This window comes from Arvicola amphibius, chromosome 6, assembly GCF_903992535.2.
Source record: "Arvicola amphibius chromosome 6, mArvAmp1.2, whole genome shotgun sequence".
Classification (NCBI taxonomy): Eukaryota; Metazoa; Chordata; class Mammalia; order Rodentia; family Cricetidae; genus Arvicola; species Arvicola amphibius.
In genome coordinates this window covers 62,960,575-62,986,045 of record NC_052052.2, presented here as the reverse complement: position 1 = coordinate 62,986,045, position 25,471 = coordinate 62,960,575, and the positions used below count along the sequence as shown (strand labels likewise).

General features: G+C 44.2%; 1 protein-coding gene across 1 annotated transcript in view; it reads right to left on the bottom strand.

Moving 5' to 3' along the window:
* The window catches only part of Ttc39b (tetratricopeptide repeat domain 39B), a 118,887-nt gene that overhangs the window by 55,054 nt on the left and 38,362 nt on the right, over positions 1-25,471 (bottom strand). Inside the window, exon 3 of the mRNA XM_038334641.2 lies at positions 6,293-6,385. Coding sequence (XP_038190569.1) covers positions 6,293-6,385 — 93 coding nt within the window. The remainder of the gene's footprint in view (positions 1-6,292; positions 6,386-25,471) is intronic.

Sequence of the window (25,471 nt, the reverse complement as noted above, 5' to 3'; positions counted from 1 at the left end):
TAAAAGTGGTCATCTTTCAGACACTAAAAGGGGTGGTGGTACATGGCTTTAGTCCTAGCTATTGGGAGGCAGAGGCAGGTGGATCTCTGTGAGTTCCAAGCCAGCCTGCTCTATAGAGTGAGTTCTAGGACAGCAGGAACCACATAAAAAGACCCTGCAAGAAAAGGAAAGGACAGGACAGGACAGGAAGAGAAAGGGAAAAAAATAAAAAGAAAAGAAAAATGCTTAGTCTGGTCACATGAACGAGAACAATGTGTTCATCTTCAGACCCACAGGAGAGCAGAGGTCTGGCTCAGAGCCACCCCAACAGTGCTGCAGCACTCCATGTCTTGTGTGTCTTAGGAGATATGTGCATGCAGAGGAGACAGCTGGGCTGCTGTGAGCTAGTTCTGCTTTACAGCCATCTCTCCTATCCGGTTGACCTAAGTACAGTGAGCTTCTCTTTAATATTTCACCAGTGTGTTGCTAGTTTTGCAATGCCTAATATGTCTCTAATAAAATAACTTATTTTGAAATGGCTCCTTGGCAAACATCGGAAACTACCTTAGTGTAGCCTACTATTAAAAATGCCAGACACTGATAAGCAGGCAAAGTCAGTGCCTTGGGCAAATGCCAACTATGTCAGGAAGAAGAAATCAGGAAGCTGAGACAGGAGGACTGCTGGGAGCTCAAGGCCAGCTTGAGCTAGACAGTGAGTTCAAGTCTGGACTGGACAACATGTGCGACCATTTATCAACAACACGGAGGCTGTAGAGGTAGGTCAGTCGGTAAAGCAAGACCTGAGTTTGGATCCCCAGAAACCATGTACAGAGCAGATGTAGTGGGCGCACCTCTATGTCCTAGTAATGATGACGTGGAAGGCGGAGACAAGCAGACTCATAGAGTTCACAGACCGACTGGCCTGGCCTAGGTGGTGAAGCTCCAGCCCAGTGACAGATCCTTCCCCAAACAAAAGGGAGAGGGCTCTGAGGACCAACAGACAGCCGAGGCTGTCCTGTGGCCGCAGCATGGGCAACTCCTCCCGCCACAAACACAATAATTAAACAACAGGTTAATGAACCTATTAATTAAAAAAAAGAAAGGGTCAGATTCAATGGTCTGGCCAATCTATCCTTCATTCTTTTTTTAAAAATAAGAGTATAATAATAAGAACATAAAATTTTAATTAATAAAATATCACAACCACTTAAAGAGTCTGGTCCACCGATACCTGGTGTATCCACACATTGTGCTATCCAGAAGTTTACACCTGCAACACTGAAACGGTGTCCTTGACCAGCCGTGGTTCTCTCTGGCTCGCATTCTTTACCAAACAATCCAAACAAAGCCCCCTCTTCCCACACTGCCCTCTACTCAAAGTTTCGCCATAATTAGTGACTCAGCCATTTGGGAACCTCACCCTACTGAACAGCCTCTGGAGTTCTACCTCCTCAGTGGCTGTAATTTCACGGTGCTAAGAGTTCCCCAAAGCAGTCTTCATTAATACCTGGCACTAGCCTGCTTTGTACCCACGTGGGGCTGACGTGGTACCCACGCTAGCAAGTAGAAAGATCTATAAAAGGCTTCTCTCCATCCCTGTAGCCTGAGACCCTTGACTCCTGCTTTTGTGAATTCCTCAAATACAATACATCAAAACAACTATGATACACTTTATCCTTGAGATCTGAAAATGAGCAACCTTTCCAACAGCTGACTTCCATGGAAAAACACCTATGTGAAGACCTACTAGCATGTCTCCTCTCTAATTACAGGATGCGGTAAGAGGATGAAGTGATGGGAAAAGTCTGGGCCAACAAGGTGTCTTCCCTCATTTTTCCAAACTGCTTAACACTACTTCAGCAACCAGTTTATTAAGAAACTGGAGGTGAAAAGCACAAAACCACAAAAATCCATAACTTCATCACTGGTGCCCTTTAAAACTACTGGTAATAAATGCAAACTCAATGAATTTCAGAGCTGCAAAGTCTCTTAGCTGGTGGCCATGTACTTCTCTAGCTATCAAAAACCTTCAATGGGAAGATTTCTCTCCTATTTCTAGGTTGAATGAAGAACAAAAGAAACAGCACCATCAAATTGATTTGAGGCTAAGCACACACGCTGGTCAGGTCAATCACCAGGGCAGGTGGAATCACTAAAGGTACCCTGTTTACAAACGAGAGCAGAGCATCAGCATTAGCCTGTTTGCCTCCCAACTACTGCCTAGCTGCAGCGCCCCAATCAATTCACCTGACACCCAGTGCTTCCTGTTTACTAAATGGTGACCCAAATTCTAGACCGGCCTGCCTTACAGTACTGTTTGGAGAAGCCGACTGCTGCTTGTGGGGAGGGGAGTTTGAGGAGGTGACACCTGATACCAGCCACACCCACAAACTTCAGAAAGGCTGGTGCCTCACTGACCTCAGTAGAATACCTTCTGATGAAAAGGGTGGGGGTATTCCGTTTTGCTAAGGCTACAAAACCTGCAAGTGTTAATAGCATAATAAAAGCATCTCGACACCCTACACCATTTCTCACAATTGATCTCCACAGCTCCTGAATGTTTATGCCTAACCTTCCTTTCCTATTCCCATCTCAGACGTATACACAAATCTCACTCATTTTTCTACCTCCCCTCAGGCTTGTTCTGTGTCTTAACCATGGCTTCTCTGCTAGCTTGCATCTAGACTATCCCAAAGGACCCATGTGTTAAGGTGTTGGTGTCCAAAGGTGTCATGGTAAAGTCTCTAAGTGGAAGATGGTTTGGTGATGGACTGTAGTGCCCTGGCTTTCTCCTCCCGTCTCCTTCCCTGGCCATGGTGTGACTGCAGTGTTGCCTGCCATGCACTCCCTCCCCAAAGTGCAGCCTCATCACAGAGCCACAGCCAGGGGGGGTGGCCCATCACGAACTGGAAACGCCAAACCTGAAGCTTGTACGACACAATAAGCCTTCCTAAGATGATTGCCTCCAGTAGTTTTTGTAGTAACAAAAGCTGACTAATATATCCTCCTTCTCTATCAAGATCTGACATCTGTCACCAGAGGCTGACTCCTGCCCAACTCCCTCCATTCTTGAGAATTAACCACAGAATTCAGAGGACACTCATTTTTAGCATGTACCCGTCCTCTTTACAACATCTACCTCGTTGTAGAGGTAGATCTAGGCTAGATTCCAGAAAACCCCCCACCCTCAAATCCTTGTCCATCTTGGGACCACTACTCAGTCTCACACCCTCCTCCTCTGACGTCTGTGACTCTTGCTAGAGATACGTAGGGAATATATTTTTCTAGGGGAAAAAACTCTCATATTTCTGTGAGCAGGAACATTTAGAATTTTTTAAAAAGTTATGTGGAAAATAAATATTTTTAAGAGTCTTGCAAATTATTTCCAACTTCATCTCCATCCCTCAAACCCTTCCATACTAAGACAATTTACCACATTCATGAGTATAATAAACACACTTGTAAACAGTTAATTCCAAATGTGAAATCTAAAATAACGTGATAAACTTAAAAGCACCACTAATCTGTAAGACTAGGAGATAGATAGATAGATAGATAGATAGATAGATAGATAGATAGATAGATAGACAGACAGACAGACAGACAGACAGACAGACAACTTTTGCCAGGCTGTGGTGGCACATACTTTTAACCCCAGTACTCAGGAGGCAGAGGCAGGTAGATCCAGGACAGCCAGGACTACACAGAGAAACCCTGTCTCAAAAAACAGGAAGAGGCAATGAGAGAGAGAGAGGGGAGGGAAAGAGGAAGGGAGGGAGGGAGGGAGGGAGGGAGGGAGGGAGGGAGGGAGGGAGGGAGGGAGGGAGGGAGGGAGGGAAGGAAGTAGTTTCTCACAGACATTAAGACAAAAAAATAACAGCTAAGGATAAAGAGTGGATAAAGGACTCCTCGGCACCAGATGCAGCAACTCTGACCCCAGCATTGCTGTGTGATACAGGAAGTAGACACAGGCAAATCCTCAAAGCCTGTGTCCAGCTAGCCTGGATGAGGAGCTGACAAAAGACATCCTGTGTGACATGGACAGTGAGGATCAACACATGAGCTTGTCCTCTGACCTCAACACACATACCATGGTACACCAGCACCCACATGCACACACACAAACATACACACATACACATGCATGCGCACACACACACTTTAAAAATAACTAACTTACAATGTTCAGAAAACTGCTTGCTACCTTAGTGCTAGAATAAATTAGAAAGGAAAAAATTGGTCTATAAATATATTATAAAATACCCATTAGGAATGGAAAATATAATGCAAGGCTGGAGAGAAAGCTCAGCAGTTAAGAGCACTGACTGCTCTTCCAGAGGACCTGGGTTCAATTCCCAGCACCCACATGGCAACTCACAACTGTCTGCAACTCTAAGATCTGACATCCTGACACAGATATACATGCAGGTAAAACACCAATGCAAATAAAAATAAATTATCATAAAAAGAAAACATAGTGATATGAAAGTTTAAAAAGCAGACTACAGAACAATGTAGCATGATCCCATTTTAAACAATTTAGTAAGTCTAAGAAGACTACAAATTCTGGTATTACATTTCATTCTCTTTGTGCTTTCTGTGGCTCCAGAGTTTCTACAATGGATACATGTCTTAATACTTTGATCACCCTCTGACACTACTGAGACTTCCAGTAAAGTTTACTTTGAGTCAGAGGGCAGAGCTAGCTACTAGCTGACCAAAACTCCATAGAGTTTCTGGAGGACCAAGGACATACAGAGAGCGGCAGGAAGTACTAGGGTGGGGCTTAGTCTCAGCCTTTTTGGATTGAGGAAGGAGAGTGAAGGCTATTGGTCCCTTTTCCACTGCTTCTCTGATCATTCGGGTTCTTACCCCACTATCTGGCTCCTGAGTTTTTATTGATAAAGAGTAATTAGATAAACACTTCAGCAAACAAAACAAGTTCTAAAATTTAAAGAAAAGCCAATAAAAGGTACCTGCTACCTCACCTGAGGAGCCGAGTACGGTTTCCAAGACCCACACAGTGAAAGGTGACAACTAACTCCTGTAAATTGTCCTCTATGTGCTATGTACTCACTCTAACACACATGCACATACACACATACATGTGCTATGTACTCACTCTAACACACATGCACATACACACATACATGTGCTATGTACTCACTCTAACACACATGCACATACACACATACATGTGCTACGTACCCACTCTAACACACATGCACATGCACACATACATGTGCTACGTACCCACTCTAACACACATGCACATGCACACATACATGTGCTACGTACCCACTCTAACACACATGCACATGCACACATACATGTGCTACGTACCCACTCTAGCACACATGCACATACACACATACATGTGCTACGTACCCACTCTAACACACATGCACATACACACATACATGTGCTACGTACCCACTCTAACACACATGCACATACACACATACATGTGCTACGTACCCACTCTAACACACATGCACATACACACATACATGTGCTACGTACCCACTCTAACACACATGCACATACACACATACATGTGCTACGTACCCACTCTAACACATGCACATACACACATACATGTGCTACGTGCCCACTCTAACACACATGCACACACACACATACATGTGCTACGTACCCACTCTAACACACATGCACATATACACATACATGTGCTACGTACCCACACTAACACACATGCACATACACACATACATGTGCTTGTACCCACTCTAACACACATGCACATACACACATACATGTGCTATGTACCCACTCTAACACACATGCACATACACACATACATGTGCTATGTACCCATTCTAACACACATGCACATACACACGTGCTATATACCCACTCTAACACACATACACACACGTGCTATGTACCCATTCTAACACACATTCACACACACATGTGCTGTATACCCACTATAACACACATGCACACACACATGTGCTATATACCCACTCTAACACATATGCACATACACACATGTGCTATATACCCACTCTAACATACATGCACATACACACATGTGCTATATACCCACTCTAACACAAATGCACATACACACACATGTGCTATGTGCCCACTCTAACACACATGCATATACACAAAATAATGCAATTTTCTTTAGAAACCAGAAGGTATGCCCCCAAAGTTTAATTTAGTTTGCTCTTACTATGCTATGAGTCCCCTTGCATGCATCTTCTTCTCTAGCTTGCAAAATGGACGTGATAATTGCCTAGGTCCACCCCCACCTCACTGGCGTCCCCCGCAGTCTCCTGACCTGCCCACAGCAGATGCTCCAAGCTGTCTGGATGCCCGTTTGGTGTCACATGGTACAAAGTGAAAGCCGCTTGTTGCCATGTCCGAGGGAGATCTGTTGATTAAAAAGCAGTGAGATCTTTAGCTCTTTGCTCTGTGAGAAGGGACGGCACACACATGAGAGCGCAGTGCACGCCAAAACACACCTGTCCGTCATTTTCTAGAACTGATTTCTACTTCAATTTAATTCTATTTCATGTTAAACTTTCCTGATATCAAACCACTGGGAGCCGCGCAGTGGTGGTGCAGGCTTTTAATCCCAGCACTCGGGAGGTAAGGGGACTGTGAGTTCAAGACCAACCTGGTCTACAAAGCGAGTTCCAGGACAGCCAAGACTACTCAGGGAAACTCTGTCTCAAAAACTAAAAAAGAAAGAAAAGAGAGAGAAAACGCACCGGGAGACTGATTTTCCTTATATTTCAACACACAAGAAATAGGCTGAAATCAACACACAAGCAATAGGCTGAAATCAACACACAAGCAATAGGCTGAAATCAACACACAAGCAATAGGCTGAAATCAACACACAAGCAATAGGCTGAATCAACACACAAGCCAATAGGCTGAAATCAACACACAAGCAATAGGCTGAAATCAACACACAAGCCAATAGGCTGAAATCAACACACAAGCAATAGGCTGAAATCACCACAGCCTGCTATCTTCTGCATCCTTTCTCTCTAATTCTTCCCCCTCCTTTATTTGACGAAGAGGGCAAGGACAGGCAAGGGATGGCTACATAGTTCTGGCTGGCCAGAACTCAGCATGTAGATCAGGTTGGTCTCAAAACTCGCAGCAATCCTCCTGACTCTGCCAAATGCTGGGATCATGAGTGTGTCCGTCACTGTGCCTGACTGAGATCATGCATAGATATGTATAGTCCCCTAGGTTTTTGTGGGTTTGTTTTTTGTTTTTTTGGGTTTTTTTTGTTTGTTTTTTTTTTTTTTTTTTTTTTTTTTTTTTGGTTTTTCGAGACAGGGTTTCCCTGTAGTTTCTAGAGCCTGTCCTGGATCTAGCTCTTGTAGACCAGGCTGGTCTCGAACTCAGAGATCCGCCTGCCTCTGCCTCCCGAGTGCTGGGATTAAAGGCGTGCGCCACCACCGCCCGGCTCTGTGGGTTTGTTTTTAGTCAGGGTCTGTCTCCAGGTGGTCAGGCCAGCCTCAGACTCACAGCCATCTTCTTGCCTCAGTCTCCCAAGTGCTGAGATTACAAAGATGAGCCACAATGCCTGCTCAGACCTTTCTCCCCAAGTAAAACTATGCATATTTCATTAGAACATTTATTATATTCACAAGGCAGCGCTCTGAGACAGCGGCTACTCATCTTAGGATATTGGGCTTTGTTTTGTTGTTATCACTGTTAATGCATATGGGTGTTTTACCTGCATTTATGTGTGTAACATGTGTGAGAGCCTGGAGACCCAGAAAGCCAGAAATGGGTGTCATATCTGCAAAGACTGGAGTTACGGATGGTTACGAGCTGCCATGTAGGTGCTGGGGATCCAACTCAGGTCCTCCCAAAGAGCAGCCAGTTCCCTTACACAGTCAGTTGTCTCTCCAGTGCTGCTGCTGTTTTATTTTGTTTTGTTATGTTTCTAAAGATAGCAGTTTGCTCTGAAGCCAGACTGGCCTTAAATACAGCCCTTGCCTCAGCCCCAAGAGTGCTAGGACCGCAGGTATATGTTCCCATGCCTGGCCCTGATTGCCAGCTCTTCAATAGGAGCAATTTCCTCCCCACCAGCTTATTTCCTAAGCACTGGCTTCGGTGAAGGGCGAGACCTGAGTCTACTAACAAAAGTTTAACTCCATCCTTCTCACCCTTTATGCTTTTACACACTAAATTCCCAGAAATTGTTTCAGATTTTACATCAGTATCACAACCAGGCCATCAAGCCACAAACTGTTTTTAGTCCTCAGTATCTGCTCAGGATCGGCTGTTTTCCTGGGGTGGATGTGTTCTGTAACACACTTCACTTGCAAATATCAGTAGTGAGGTAAGTGTGTCTACCCATCTCCCCTTCTCCGTGGGCTCCTCCAGGGATCTGGTCATAATATGCCACCAAGGGGCATATTACATCTTTTCTGGCAGGAGCCAAAATTTCATTCTTAAGGTCAGCAGAGACAGTTCTGCCTTCAGCGCCTTAAGTTTCTGTCCCGGCTCTCCCTCTGCAGTTTCTTCCACTGCTCCACAGAAAAATTACTTGGCAGAGCAATGAGGATGTGCTGCCTTCTCAGAAGGATGCCAAGGATGTGGCAGGAGGGACTTCCTGAGAAACAGGAAAGAAACCAGGTCGTGGATGCTGACAGTGCAGATTCCTACCTCCCTCAGGACTTGGGTGGCCTTTGTCACATCCTTTGCAGCATGACATTTCCTAACCAAGACTCTAATCAAAAAAGCAAACAAGCCAGGTGGTGATGGTGCACACCACACCTTTAATCCTAGCACTCAGGAGGCAAAGGCAGGTGGATCTCTGAGTTCGACGCCAGCCTGGTCTATGGAATGAGTTCCACAACTACCTAGGCTACACAGAGAAACCTGCCTCAAAACACCAATGAATCAATGAAGGAGGAAGGGAGGGAGGGAGGGAGGGAGGGAGGGAGGGAGGGAGGGAGGGAGGGAGGGAGGGAAGAAGCAAGCAAGCAAGCAAGCAAACAGCATTTATCCCTGCAGAAAACTAGGACTCTAGGTAGCAGAGAGCTTATAAAATCACAGCTTACTCCTGAGCCAGACAAGACACAGAACCAAGTATGCTACGGCCTCTCGCCTGCTGTCACTCAGAATTTACACACCCAACTCATTCAGTATCAACTGCTGCCTGTACTTCATCAGAACCTACTTGCTCCTTTTTTAAAAAAGAAAATTAGAAATGTTCCAAATGTATGAAGTAGAGAAAATAGAACAGTACATTACACTATATCAGGAATGTGGTTTGGGGTACAATATGAGCTACACTTGACCTCCACCCCAATGCCTTCCTTCCTCTGAGACAGGCAATCAATAACCCATCCTCCAGCCATTTGTTAGCTCAGAGATGAGACAAAGGGAAGACTGACATCCTCACAGAATCCTACAGCACCGGCAGGCACACAGGAGAATTCACTCTCAGGAGACTCGCTCACCTTTGCTGGGCTAGCACTGACCACTAACATTTATTGTCTAGAAAATGGGGCATTTGGGCTGGAGACATGGCTCAGCAGTTGACCTGTTGCTCTTAGAGACGACCCAGGTTTGACTCTCAGCACCCACATGATGGCTTACAACCATCCATAGCTCCAGATCCCCAGGGACCCAATGCCCTCTTCTGACCCCTGGAGATACAGGCTCACACAGAATGCGCACATGGTGCACATACACACACACACACACACACACAGGCAAAACATTCATACACATAAAATAAATCCAGTTTTTAAAAGCTTGACATTAACTTGTAGCTATTTTACTCCAATAGATACACAAATGTCGGAAAATGGTATGGTTTTATCACCTGGCCAATGATAAACAAACCAGTTTTGTGTTTCACACCAGTTTATCAACATTTTATCAATGTTTTCTCTTCAGTCCCCCAAGTGCTTTGGGGAGCATTTTATCACCTCAATGATCTTCCTGTTGGTCTACAGCCCGAGGCAGGTGTTGATGCTGCAGTGATTATTATTTGCTGGCAATGCCACACTATACCATAACCCCTACGAGAGGACAAGCTCTGTGTGTGTGGCCTGGTTCCGGACACATTTATTCCACACATCCATTGGTCCCCGTGCTTCACACCCTTTCCAGTACCTCAGCTTTCTGATCAGTGGAGGCGAACAGATGTGAGTCATCTGGTTTGTTAACTGGTATTTGGGGATCTTTCTATTATATCGCTATATATAAAAAGTTACATTATAAAGTTATATTAAGAAGTCTTGTTGGATTTTTTTATTCAGACTTCATTATATTATTACAAATGCCTTTTATAATATTGCATTTTTGTGCAAAAAAAAATACCCTCTATAGTATTGCATCTTTACATCTATATACATTGCTATGACTTGAGTCTGCCCTGCCCACTTCAAAGTCCATTGTGATTAAACACTTGGTCCCAAGTAGGAGGTGGTGAACCCTAGGGAGGTGGGATCTAGTGGGAGAGCCTTAGACCACTGGGGTGTTGTGAGTTCTCTCATGAACGATGTTATAAAAGGAACAAACCTGGCGTGTCCATCCCCGCCCTCTCCTCCTGTTCAGAACGTGACTGTTCCTACACAAGCTACCGTCATGGTATGCTCACACCCTCACACAGGGGAGTACTGCCTGGTCTACAACTCTGAACTCCCAAAAGTGTGGGCAAAGTAACCTTTTCTCTGTATGTCTTAGCTACCACGGGTATTCTGTTGAAGTGAATTAAAGCTAACACAGGGACTTATTCAAGTCTTTGCTTATTTCATTCACTAAAGGGCATCAGCATATAAACATTGTGCTGACATCCACGTAACATAAAAGAGCAACACCAAATCTTTATATTGATCCATTTTTAAATGTGTACCATCACAATCAGCACAACTTATTTAAGATTTATTATTTTTTTTAAATATTTATTTATTATGCATACAATATTCTGTCTGTGTGTATGCCTGCAGGCCAGAAGAGGGCAGCAGACCTCATTTACAGATGGTTGTGAGCCACCATGTGGTTGCCAGGAATTGAACTCAGGACCTTTGGAAGAGCAGGCAATGCTCTTAACCACTGAGCCATCTCTCCAGCCCCTATTTAAGATTTATTTATTTATTTATTATGTATACAGGCTTCTGCCTGCATGTATGCCTGCACTGAGGCCAGAAGAGGACACCAGAACACATTATAGATGTTGTGAGCTACCATGTGGTGGCTAGCAATTGAACTCAGGACCTCTGGAAGAGGAGCCAATGTTCTTAACCTCTAAGCCACCTCTCCAGGCCCATACTTTTAAATTTACCTAAATGCTTCTTAGTTCTACAGTTATCCTAAATACTGCTATACTTATGTTAGAAAGTATGTTTTCAAATAGAAAAAAAATCTTATTTGCTTGACAGTAAAGAAGGCCACCCAGTATATTTCAATTACAGGTATTAATATATAATTAAAATATGCCTTTATTTTGCATTGTTTTGAACACTCTAGATCTTAAATGTTTTAAACAGATTTATGAGATATAGTTCCCATAGGATTCCAACTATCACCACAATCTAACGTACAGCACCCTGTCATCCAACAGGACTGACTGCTCACTTTCTTCTCCATTTCCTCACGACCTCTCATTACAAGCAAACACTAATCTTTTTGAATCTGCAGATTTTAGTTTTCTGGACAGTTAGCAATTGTCATACATCCTGTTTTGGATGACTGGCTTTTTTCCCTTTCCATGTTTCCAAGATTCATTCATGTTCTATGGAACAAGTAACAATACTCCATTTTATCTAATACTAAGTAATATGCCATAGCTAAGATATGCCAAATTTGGCGATCATTTCATTTGTTCATTATGTATGGGACATTATACTTTTTGTACATCATGAAGACTGATACTATTGATATTCATGTACAAATTTTGTGTGAAAATAGTAGGCTAGGAATATGATAGCTCTACATTTAATACTGAAGAATTACCAATTGTTTTCCAAAGTGGTTGTGTGGACTTATAATCTAACCAATAAAATGTGACAGCTCCAATTTCCTTACAATCTGACAAGTACTTGTCATTTCGGTGAGTGTGGTAAGTGCTCTGTAAGGTGGGGCTTTTGTGGTGGATGTGTACCTTGGCTGCCTGGGATCCAAACACAAATCCTCATGCTTGTGTAGCAAACACTTTACTAACTGAGCCAAGCCCTTGCCCTGCGGTTTTGACTTACATTTGCCTAATGGCTGATGACATTAAGCATCTTTGAAGGCACTTATCTGGCCATTTGTGTATCTTCTTTGAGAACTATCCAGATTCTTTTCATATTTCTAATTGGGTTCTCTGTCTTTTCATTATTGACTTAAGCATCACTCTAATTTTTAAATACTACATAGGACTATTTTGTTGTTATTTTGTTCTCTTTGCTGCCCTGGCTCTCCTGGAACTCACCCTTGTGGTATTTGCTTATATCCCTGACAGAGAGCATATGCACAAATAAAAATAAATCTTGTCTTTTAAACCAGAAACAAATACACAGTAGGGGAGGAGAGAGAAAGGGAAAGAGGATAGGAGGAAGGGAGGGAGGGAGGGAGGGAGGGAGGGAGGGAGGGAGGGAGGGAGGGAGGGAGGGAGGGAGGGAGGGAAGGAGAGAGAGGGAGAGGGAGAGGGAGAGGGGGAGGGGGAGAGAGAGAGAGAGAGAGAGAGAGAGAGAGAGAGAGAGAGAGAGAGAGAGAGAGAGAGAGAGAGAGAGAACACAAACAGCCCTTCAGTCTTCACCATACCACCCCTGGCCATCACCACTGCTATCAGAACAGAAGAACATTACTCTGACATTTTCCCTCCTTCCCACCCTGGTTCTTTACAGAACATACAATTGATAACGTCACAAGGTAATAAGAACGTAATTGTTATATCCTGAAATAAGTATTAGATATGATGTAGAGTGATAGCCAAGATGTCCTTCCTCTAAGACTACAAAAGCCCCCTAAACCAAAACTAAAAATCTTAATATTATCGCTAGGACTTGGTGGGTTTCCATTATTTGCTCCTGTTTCCATCTTTTCCAAATTTTCAGACAAGATCATACATTGTTTTCACAATCAGGAAAAGAAATATTTAGGCTCAAATCAATAAACATTCAAGTATTAATTTAAGGAAATAAACTCTGAACATGCCGTGCATATCACACAGCACAAAATGAAGCAAAAATAGGCAAGCACGGCGTAATTTATTGCTTTTAGCCCTTCCCAGGTGAAGAAGTCAGGATGTTTCTCTACCTAATGTTTTTCCCACACCATTTTAGACCACTCAGAAATCTTTCAACTTCCCGCTAAACTGACGAAGTCTTCAGCACTGTGGTTGTGTCCACCTGAACTTCACTACGTCCTCCGCTAGGACAGGCTCATCGCTTCGTTTTCCTTTCTGGATTCCCGAGACAGGGTTTCCTGGGGACTGCCCTCGAAGCAAGCGCTCCACCACTCAGTGCCCAGCCTTCTTCTCACGTGTGTTTCAAGAAGGCTTCACTAAGTTGTCCAGACAGGCCCTGAATTCTCAATCTTCTTCCTGCCTTCGCCTCCCTGGCAGTGGGGATCACAGACCTTCCGAGGGGGCGCAGCTGAATGGGGATTTACTCTTTACTGGAGGAACTGGCTCTGACAGGAAGTAGTACACGGTCAACTGTAATTTCCTGTGTACTGGAGACTGTGTTCATGGACTATGGACATTAGGACTGTGTAGATGGCAGCTAGGGTTGAACTGTGAGGTTCGCCCAGGCTCTATAGAGAGCTGATGCCTGAAAACGCACAAATAAGTGATAAGTCCTGTGTGAAGAAGACATGACGTGGTGCCCACAGACACGGCTCAACAGGTAAGAGTACTGGCCACACAAGTCCGACAACCTGAATTACTCCCTGGAACCCACATAAAGGTGGAAGGAGAGTACCATCTCCCTAAAGCTGTTCTCTGACCCCCCCTCCACACACACACACACACACTGTGGCACATGTGGATCTGCACTCACACATCACACACACACACACACACACACACACACACGACAGTAATAAATGATTTTTGAGAGGGGTGTGGCTTAGCGACATGGTAGTGAAATACTGAGTTCCTTAACAGTGAGCTGATGAACATGGCAGGATGCTAACTGGCACCACGTAAGTGGTGTTAATACAGACAGCATGCAGGCTGAGCAAAGTGAGAGAGCCCTAAATAACTGTCTCTTCCTGGAACTGTAAGCATCTTGAAGGGCAGTGCCACAGCACCTAGCCCCGTGCTTGGCAAGGGAACCTTTGATTAGCATTATGCTGACTGGGCAGAGGAACCAGGGAGCAACTGCAGGGTGGCACCATCCTCCCCTGAGCAGACCAGCCACCCTGGTCTACCCACCAACCTAGACACGCTCACTGTGCTAAGACCAACAACGGCAAAGGAAATCAAAAACAATAGCGAGGGAGAGAAGACACTTAAGGTTGGTTCTCAAGGACACAAAGTTCTTAACTTCAGAGCAAGACGCACAGGCAGACCTGAGTAAACAGAAGCACATAAAAAGCTTTGCTCAGCAGGGCGGTGGTGGTGGTGCAGGCTTTCATCTCAGCAGGGGCAGGGGCAGGGGCAGGCAGGTCTCTGTGAGTTCGAAGCCAGCCTGATCTACAAAGTAAGTTCCAAAACAGACTCCAGAGTTACACAGAGAAATCATGTCTCCAAAATAATAATAATAAATAATAATAATAATAATAAATAAAATAAAAAGCTTTGTTCAAGCCACCAGAGCATGGTGGCACACACCTTTAACCCCAGGACTTGGGAGGCAGAGGCAGGTGGGTCTTTGCCTTGTCTATGAAATGAGTTCCAGGATGGCCAAGGACACACAGAGAAAGAAACCCTGTATCAAGAAAAAGCAAACAAACAAAATCTTTGTTTACTTGAAAGATTCCCATGCACCCTTCTAGAGCACCCTACTATGAATAAAGAGTCTCTCATATAACCCAGGCGGGCTTCAAGCTTGCAATCCTCCTGCCTCAGTATCCCAAATGACAGGTGTGTGTCACCACACCCAGCTCACAGAGGGAATGATAAAAGAAAATATTGAAACTAGACCAAGCATAGTCATTAGCTCCTTTTTGATTACTGCACTTTTTCTCTGTGGAATAACGACCAAATAAGACGTTTTCACATTATCTTAGTGACAAAGCAGGAGTAGTTTCAGGACCTGGGGTTCCTGTGGGCCAACCAATACCAAGAAAGAGCTCTAAGCCCCAGGATCAGGGCCATGCCCACGCACAAGCCCCACAGGTACCTTCAAGCACCCATGGCCACCACCCCATGCCTCCACAATCATCCGCAGCCACACACAGACAGCAGGGCTAGCAGCCAGTAGCAGCCAGTGCAAAGGCCTGGACAGTGGTTCCTACCCAGGAGCTCCTCCCCAGACTCCCTCTGTAGCAGCTTCGCCCTGGAGGGAGGGGAAGGAGGTAGATACAGTTGCAGTTCAGTTCATACTCCACTGGGTAGTGGCCCTCCTTCACCACCCCCCACCCCACCATCTCTCCAAAAGAAGAGTCCTGGAAATCTGAAAGCCAACTTCGCTGACAGCTTTGTGTTGGTTTGTTTTTAGTTCCTGGTGGGAATTGTGGCTTCGCTGTTAGGAAAGAATAAACGTTCATTTCCACACTGAGCATGAAGCAGGTCAGGCCTGACTCAGTAAGTGGGCAGAGGGAAACTGCTATCTGTTCAAACTGTCCCCAAACAGTGCTGTTCTCCTTGCCCAAAGACACAGCACACTCCCAGGAACAGGAACCTAGACCTTCCCAACTTCTTCCCTCAGGCAGAGCAAATCAAATGTCCTGTGTCACTTGAAACCAATGACAACAGGGGGCGGACTGGCAGGAGAGGTGTGCAGCTCCTGGATGATCTTCCTGGATCCACCCGCTCACTCTTGTAACTGAAAGGCAAATGGAGGGGGCTGGGGAGGCAGCCTGCCGGGACAGAAGGCAAACCCGGGCACCACCCCATGTGTGGCAGCAGTCGTGATGGCGGCGGGCCTCGGCAAGAGCAGGAAAGAACAATTCCGGGCTCAGTCTACCTCATGGGGATGCTCCCACAAGGTGATGTACTCTGTTTGTAAAATCACCTTTTAGCAGGAGCCAGCACATAAATAAATGTAAGGGTTGCCAGGGTGGTGATGATGTTGTGCCACTTAAGAGGAGGAGAGCCAAGAGCTTCCCAGACACAGGCCAGGGAAGGCATTCCTGCTACTCAGCGCTTCTGCCTAATGTTTCCAGCAATCCTAAAAGCAGTGTTTGGCCAGTGACCATGCCCCTCCCGGCATGGAAGCAGATTTTTGCAGGGTGCACAGCAAATGCAGGGTTTCAGGGTAAGGATGGCTGAGAAAAAAGTTGTTCATTTAAAAACAAAAGTCAAAGTTGAGACAAGGAATAGCAGGATGTCTTTAAACAACAACTGTTGGAAAGACAAGATTTCCTTTCCTTTTACCTCATAATCCAGGAGAAGAGAAAAAGTAACAGTCGCCCAAAAGCCATTCTCTCAGAGGAGTTTGTCTCTGCTCGCTGACTGGAGCGTTGGCCTGCTTTTTCAGCTGTAGTGAGTGGTGTATGAAACACAGACACGGGAGTGTATTAGTGTGTAGACGCTGATGGGTGTATGTGCATGGCAGGACAGGCATAGAAATAAATAGTCAAGACATTAAGCACCAGCACTGACTCTTCTCCCACACTTCCGTGCTCTCCTAGCTGATGCGCTATATTTATTCAGGCTGTGTGGTATGAAACTATCAGATGGAACGGCTGCTATTGTGGAAGGAAGGAGAGAGGGAGGGAGAGAAGGAGGGAAGGGAGAAAAAAAGAGGGAGGGAGGGAACAAAGAAGGAAGGAGAAACCCTAAATTACTGAGAAGGTGAACAGCAACTAAACTACATGTTAAGTTACACGTCCTGGTTTGTGGGAAACTGTGAGGCTCAAATTCTGCCTTACTGTCTAAGACAATGAGCACAGCCCCGACCACGGATGAAATTCAAGTCCTAGCCCCTGCTCTTCTCTTTCTAAAATGCAGCCACCTGTAATGATTTCAAATAAAGTATCCTATAACCCATTAATCTAAGAGAATCATTGAAGAAATTCATTCATCCCACCTAATGGTCGCTAAGGGCTGTCCCCACCTGTGAACTAGTGAACCGTCAAAAGTAGAGGAAACCACGCATGAAATTTGCATCAAATCCGCATGCTAAGCACCAAGTCTCCTTTAGAACAAACAGCACTGCGGCTCCTCACTCTCACCAAGGCCACCTGGCAATTTGGTTATTGCCGGGGTGTCAGTCTGGGGAGGGGTCTCCAACACCCACAGGCCTGACCTGGCCAACATGTTTGCATCTTCGGGGTGGAATACAGTCACAGGGTAGACAATTCCAAGTGGACATAGTCGTCAAGATTCAAACAAGCTTCAGAAGAGCCCCTCTAGGAGGAAGCATAAACTGTTCCCACCTGCAGGGGACAGCCACAGCTTAGCCAAAGTTGCAGGCTTAAAGGTGTGAGGTGATGCTGGAGCACAAGGGGTCTGGTGTGAGGAGTGTGGTGTTAACAGGGCCCTGGGCTCACAAGTTCTTTGTCACACTTCCCACCAAGAAGCCTCATGGTCAGCTAGAAACTGTGGCAGGTCCGGGAGACCTGCTGGACGTCTCCGATGAAGTCACTCCCTGCCTCATTACCGCACTGCAGAGAGTGACGGGCTGCTGTGTGACTCCGTGGGAACACTGCCGAGGTTGACAGACAGCTCTCTGACTTGATGGGCAGCAATCTGCACACCAAGTACAGAAAGATGGCTTCTTCTTCCCACCACCATCCCTTTCCTCGGGTGAACCTTGCTGGCGCCTTTCGCGGGCTCCCCTGGCTCACCGCTGAAGCTCAGCCTGTCCACACATGGCGCTCTCCTTTCTGAAGGAGCCGAGGACGAGGCACACGCCAGCAGGGGGAAAGCAACTGCAAGTGATAGGAAGACCTGGGCTTGGGGGCCAAAGGAAATAATCACTTTATTGTTCATGATGCATGATATCCAGAAATACACTGAAGTTCACACCAGAAGAAATTGGAAGATGCTGACCCCAATCAGCCTCCAGCTGGGACACACAATGCAATCACCCCAAGGAACACAGGTCTGCCAGCTTACAAGGGGTGCTATTACAATGGTCATCTGAGTGACCCCAGGCGATGGGGTTGATCTCTGTGGAGCATCTGTACATCCACTGACAGGTCAGTTACTACAAAGAGAGAAGAGGAGGAGGAGGAGGAGAAGGAGGAGGAGGAGGAGGAGGAAGAGGAGGAGCAGAATGACCAAAAGCACTGGGCCCAGGCCAGAAAACCTTTGAGGAAGACCCCAGCTCTATCTTCTCCCCTAAGGCAGGGAAATGATGGCACGGAGTGTACATAATAACCAATATCCCTCCCTTCCCCGGTGGACCAGCCAAAACAGAAACCAGTTCTTTCTGACCTAAACCCTATACTTACAGTGCTTATTGCGTACCTGTTGAACTAATGAACATAGTTCTAACACTTCCGTCTCAAAGGCTCTGTGACTGACGGACGGGCTGGGGCAGCACCGGTTACAAGCATTTATGTGGCCCACATAAAGCTGCTCACAAAGTAGCCTGTAGCTACAGAACTGAAAGGCTCACCACAGCTCGAATGAAATAACCTGGTAATTAGGTTTCAACGGCCTCCTTTGCCTACTAAAAATATCTTCTCTGGGAGTCCAAGTACAGTATTTTCTGCAGCCTTATATCCCCAGAGCTTGGGAAAATCTTGGCAACAAATGTGAATTTATGAATGAATGAACGAACGAATGAACGAATGCTCTTTGCAAGCTTAAAGGCAGAGATCCTAAATTTAGCATCCTTCCTAATTAAATTCAAGTTGCTGCACTTAGGTATGACAAAATGTTTAAAAATAAAAGCAGCAGATGTTTGATCTCTAGGTGGCAGGGATTTTTTTCTTTTCTTTTTTTTTAAATCCTCCACTTATTTTTTACTCTGTGGAAAATCAACCAAATACTGGCACCCACAAAGCTTACATATTATGTCTGCCTAAGTCAAGCATAGTACAAAGACAACTATGACCGGTCGCTGTTTAAACGTATTCTGACTACCAGTCTCTGGGTATATCACTTCTAAAAGTCACGTTTATGTGGTTTAAAGATAGAGTGAGGAGATCGACAGCCAACTGATAAGAATCAGTTCATAAAGACTAATAAGAACATGTGGGGGGGTCACAGAAGGAATCTGAAACCAATCTTTATGCTAACAAAATGCTTAGGGTGCATTCACCAATCCAGAGAAGGAACGGTTGCAGCCTCTGGTGAGTTCTAGAGGGAAAAAGTGGGACACAATGACTCAGGACAGATGTTCTGAGTTCAGGATCTGTGTCATATACATATGTTCTCACACACACACACACACACACACACACACACACACACACACACTGACTCAGGACAGATGTTCTGAGTTCAGGATCTGTGTCAGTCACATATACTCACATACACACACACTGACTCAGGACAGAAGTTCTGAGTTCAGGATCTGTGTCATACACATATATATTCACATACACACACACACACACACACACACACAAAATGACTCAGGACAGAAGTTCTGAGTTCAGGATTTGTCTCTCTCTCTCTCTCTCTCTCACACACACACACACACACACACACACACACACACACACACCAGCAGTAATTCCAATGTACAACTTTAAAAGGTCAGGAAGCAGAGCTCACTTCCCAGGGCTCACATTCACTATGATCTGCCACAGACACAGGCTGCAGCTAACACCACCCAGCTGGAGGTGAAAGTCTAGGATAAAGGACACAGGCTGTTTCTGAATGAACATCACTTTACTCATCTTTAAGGTTTTAATTACCGTAACAAGACAAAACAAAAGCTAGAAGGCGGCAGCAGAGGACCTAAGACAAGCACAGAGAGCTCAAGTGAGCGTCCTTCTGCTGCCATTGTTCTGCCGTGGGAGTCTTGGGGAGCCCCAGGGCACACCTTGCAGCATCGGTCAGCAGCCATGGCACCAGGGAAGACCACAGCCTCTGCAGCGGAGGCAGTGCACAGACATGGGCATGCTGTTTTCTGCAATTACAGCACTCACCCTCAGACGATTCAAAAAAGGGAGGGGGCGTGGGAAGCCCCAGCGAGCTTGACAGGAAGCTAAAGGGACAATGTCATCTAACAAAACCTGCAGGTCTCTAGTCAAACGGAACTCTTTTTTTTTTTTCCCCTGAAGGTTTTCTTAAATAAATCCTCCCAGACTTAAAAAGAACCTTGCAATCGTGTCCCCAGAACCGCTAAATAAACACAGCATACTCACAGACTCCCAGCGGCTGTAACTTCAGAGGAAAGAACACAGCTCCACTATTAAAGCTGTCTTCCCTCTCTTCTACCAGATCTTTTCAAAAGCCAACTAAAAGAACCATTCCTCAGTATAAAAGCCAGCAGAAATCTTCAAGTTTTGCTTCGTTCCCTGGTCTCCAGATCCTGGCAAAGAGGTAACCAGGCATCTGAGGGCCCCCAGAGCACTGCAGGGTGAATTCAAGACCTGTCAGTTACGGTGGCAGCTACACTCACTGCTGTGGCGGCTGCTTCCGCAGGAAGGGATGCTGGGAGATTTTCTTCCCCCAATCTCTGCTGCAGCCTAGTCCTAATCCATCACTGTTTAATTATCCTAGAGAAGCAGGCAAGACAGGTACAGATAGACCGGGTTTATAAAAACCACAGGAGCGTCCAATAATTTTTCACCTATCCTAGGCATTTCCCTATCAAGGGATAGCATAAATTACTTTCTTATTTTAAGAAAATGTAAGGACAGGCTGCTATTCCCAGGCGTGACATATTTTATACCCATGGACTTTCTTAAAACACACTCTAAAGGAACACTGAAGATGGGAAGTCAGTCTGGCAGGTTGTGTCAGTGGCAAATCCCCATCATGTGACAGGCAAAGCAAGGCTGCCGGAAAGGCCAATTTCAAACCGACATTAGATAAACAATTGATAAACATTTCAAGTGGGCTTGAGTTTGGAGTTATTTTTTGGTTATTGTTTTATTTGTGTTTTGATTGTTGATATGGCTATATAAGACACTGGGGGGAGCTACCACCAAGTATAAGAAGAAGGAACTAGGAAATGAAGAAAAATAAATCCAGACACAATCCCATAACACAGAGATAACCACTGCCAATATTCTGTAACAATTTACTTGGGATATTTTTCTCTGTCCTATGTCATATGGATAGAACTTAACAATTAACTTTTTTTTCTTTAGTAATATTGATTTCCAAGTTACGTATTATTTTTGTGTTGCATGATTTTTCCTGGGATGATGGAGAACAAATATCCCATGAAGATGGATGCTAAAAGAAATCCCACACTAGCTCAGAATTAAGTATAATAAAGGGTTATTTAGGGGTACACTCACAGATCACAGTCCTCTGCTCAAACAGGGAACAGGAACCGAATCCAGCAGCCGGAAGAGAGAGTTAGTGGGCTTTACATCAGCATTTATAGTGTAAGAGGCCATGTCCAGCCGGGTGGTGGTGGCGGACGCCTTTAATCCCAGCACTCGGGAGGCAGAGGCAGAGGCAGAGGCAGGCGGATCTCTGTGAGTTCGAGACCAGCCTGGTCTACAAGAGCTAGTTCCAGGACAGGCTCCAAAGCCACAGAGAAACCCTGTCTCGAAAAACCAAAAAGAAAAAAAAAAAAAGAGGCCATGTCCAAGTGAGCAGGTATCTTAAAGGCTATTGGCTGAAGGAGTTCCTATAGCACCTCCCCTTTTTGTTTAAATAAGAGAAGTCTAAGCCTCATATAAAACAATATACAATAAGAACAAATATCAAGTATAAAAATTAGAATTACAACCAGCATAAACAATATCAAGAAAAAAACATGTGATAAATGTTTCAATAATTATCCTATCCTAAGGAGTCTAAGTCTTGTATTAGAAATAGCTTAGCCAAATCATGAGAGGAAGGTAACTACAATATCTAGGCTTCAACCCCATCAAACACCTGACAAGGGAAATACTTAAGTAAACAGGAAATACAATCAAGCAACTTCCAAAATGTGCAATAAATGACAGAGACAACTGGTTACCTGTTGTCAATCACCCAAAGTCTCATTTGCAACACTGGAGCAACCAACTTTGGCTAAGGCCTAGCATAACTGACAGACCATTTTCAGAGGCAGGGAATTTTTCAGAACTGTCTTACCCTGTCTTGACAAGGTTTGACAGTCTTTTTCTTGTATCCTGCTTGTCCTGTCCAGACATCATACATTTTGTCAGTGGTCGAGGCACGGGCAGTTCCTTGCCCAAAGGCCAGTTTTGCCAAGAAGAAAACAAGCTCCAAATGAATTGTCTTTAGTGCTCAACATTCTCTGGGGAACAGATCGGTGCTGCCAGGAGCAACAGAACCCTAAGTTATTTAATATTTTACAGTTCTTTGAAGTGACTGAAGATTACTTATCTTTGCAGAATACAATCTCTATGTTTCTAAAGAACCTGATTAGTCTAACTATAAGTATGAAAAAATGGATGATTATTGATCTATAATTTTTAATACCTATATAGCATAAAGACTAAGACTTCATATTAGAATATTAAACAATCTTTAAACAACTGTACAGCAAATGAGGACAATGACCTCAAAATGTAAACAATGTATAAGTATCTTGATCAGAGGTAGAAATATATAGTGCAATATGATAAATTTATGCTAAAATTGCATCAATATATAAAGTGTCTTAAACAGAGGTAGAAGCATGAATGCATACAATATGCAAAAATAATTTTGCCTAGGTGTACAAATATTGTAGACAGAAATAGGCACATATTCAATATAATTTGAATTTGTATCAATATACAAGAATCTATACCATTGTAAATTGTCTATAAATAATAGCTCACAAATACTCACTCTATTACTCACTATTATTATTAGTGTAAGCTCACACTAATCCACCTATTATCCCATCCAATTTCCCTCTTTTTTTCCCAAAGAGATCTCTGAGCCTACATAATTTTCACCCCAATACCCAACATTATACCAATTATAATCAACCCCTAATTGATGTTCCTAACCCTGAGGATAAACTTTGTTGGGAGAGGGGACGAAATCTTCTAGAATTACCTCCAGCTGTCATGGGGGTGATGTACTTTCTATGGGATCCTGTGAAAGTAAAATGATGGTTAAGTTTCAAGATTACTGCCTGGTATAATTGCAAATAGTCTCTGAGTATTCAGTAGGGTTTTTCTGAGGTTCCTATTTGGAGTTCTGGTTGAATTACTTTATTGACAGCTCTTAGATCTGTCACCATTCTCCATTTTCCAGATTTCTTTTTAACAACAAATACAGGAGAATTCCAAGGGCTGGTTGATTCTTCAATATGTGAGCATCTAGTTGCTCCTGTACCAGCTATTCTAAAGCCTGCATTGTCTCTTCTGTTAAAGGCCATTGTTTAACCCATATTAGTTTCTCGGTTAACCATTTTAAAGGAAGGGCCATTGGTACCTCTAAAGGTTTGCTAGTTGCTTTGTGTTCTTGTACAGCCTGAATGGCTGCTGACCTTTGTGTATAGTATCTTATACTATCCTTCTCAGAAACATGCATTTCTGGGACTGCAGGAATGTTAATCTGGGTATTCCATTGCTGCAGCATCTCACAACTCCATATATTCACTGCATTATTAGCCACATACGGCCTTAGCCTTCCTCTCTGTCCTTCTGGCCCCACGAATTCAATCCACCTCGTGCTTTGTGTCACTTGAGATAGGGTTCTAGTTCCTAGGAATTGAACTTCTGCCTCTTGAAGAGGAAAACTCAGATGCCAAGATTCTGGAGTAATGATACTCATGTCCACACCCAGGTCTAGTAATCTCTTAATTACAGTGTTATTTATATGCACTCTTAGCTTTGGTCTTTGATCATTAACAGAAGTCTGCCAGAATATACATTTCTTATTTCCTATTGGAATTTTTGATTCATCCTCCATGTTTATTCCATCATATAGAACAGTATTTTTTTTTTTACATCAGGCAAGCAGAGAACACAAACCGGAAGCTGCGCAAGCGCCGCCCTGTGGCAGGGAAAGTGGGGGGGTGGGGCAGGGAGACCTTCTAGGCTGTGGACCTTTTGTGCCTTTTAGGCAGGTCCACCCTGTAGACATGGAGTTGGGATCCACATAGGCGCCAGACGAAGATGGACACTAAAAAGATCCCACACTAGCTCAGAATTGAGTATAATAAAGGATTATTTATTTAGGGGTAGACTCACAGATCAGTCCTCTGCATGAATGGGGAGCAGGAACCAAATCCAGCAACTGGGTGAGAGAGCTAGCACATGCTTAACACTGGCATTTATAGTAGAAGAGGCCATGCCCAAGTGGGCAGGTATCTTAAAGACTACTGCCTGAAGGAGTTCCTACAGCAATTCCAGATCAATAAAGTGTGTCTTGCTTAAAATGAGTTCACTGAGGTCACTTGCTCTACCCAATTTGGGTGAAAACTCATGGGAGACTGTACCTAGCACTTCCTGACCAAAGATAGTCTCCTCTTCTTCCAGCAACTGCTCTCTGCGTATACAACTGTAGGGAAGAACTTACGCAATCTCCCAGCTTTCATGACCTGTGCTCAGAATCAGCTTTCTGTATCTTATCAGCTTCCTCTCTCCCTAGATACACAACTTCTCTTCATAAAAGTACGATTATTCGTCCATATATGTGACCTATCATTTCTTTTTTTTAACATTTATTTACTGTTTGTTGGAGGGCAGGAATGTGGATGCCACAGAACAACCTACAAGAGTGAGTTCTCTCCTTAAATGATGTGTGTCCAGGGAGTGAACTCAGGGTTGTCAGGCTTGACAGCAAGCACCTTTATCCACTGAGTCATCTTGCTGGCCCAGCCACCCAGATTTCTAATAGCGCTCACAAGCATTAGTGCATATAATGCCAATTAATATTCTTGTACATTTTATATGTGCTATATGGTATGGTGAGCAAACCTAATTGCTGTTCTCCTGGAGTTCCATGCAACAGAAAAGCTAGCTACTCAGCATATGTAGTCAATACTGTGCTACCCAAAAGAACTACAGATACCTAAGAACACATCAGAGACCTGCTCTTGTGAAGGTTACATTGAGGGATGGGAGAAAAGTAGCAACCAACTGCAAAATTCTAAGTACACTGTAATTCACATCTTCACTGTTCATCATAATTAACTCTCAACTTTTATCTTTCTCCTACACAAAAACTTAAATGTAGATTTCAACCATACTTTGTGAACGTAATGTATATGAGAATAATTGATATCATGTGTATAAATTCTTTTATACATTTAACCATTATAATATAATAATTAAGAAATGACAAAATGTAGGCTGTGTACATAACTCCAGGAATCTTTTAAGTGGAAAGAGACTACAGTTTTCTAAG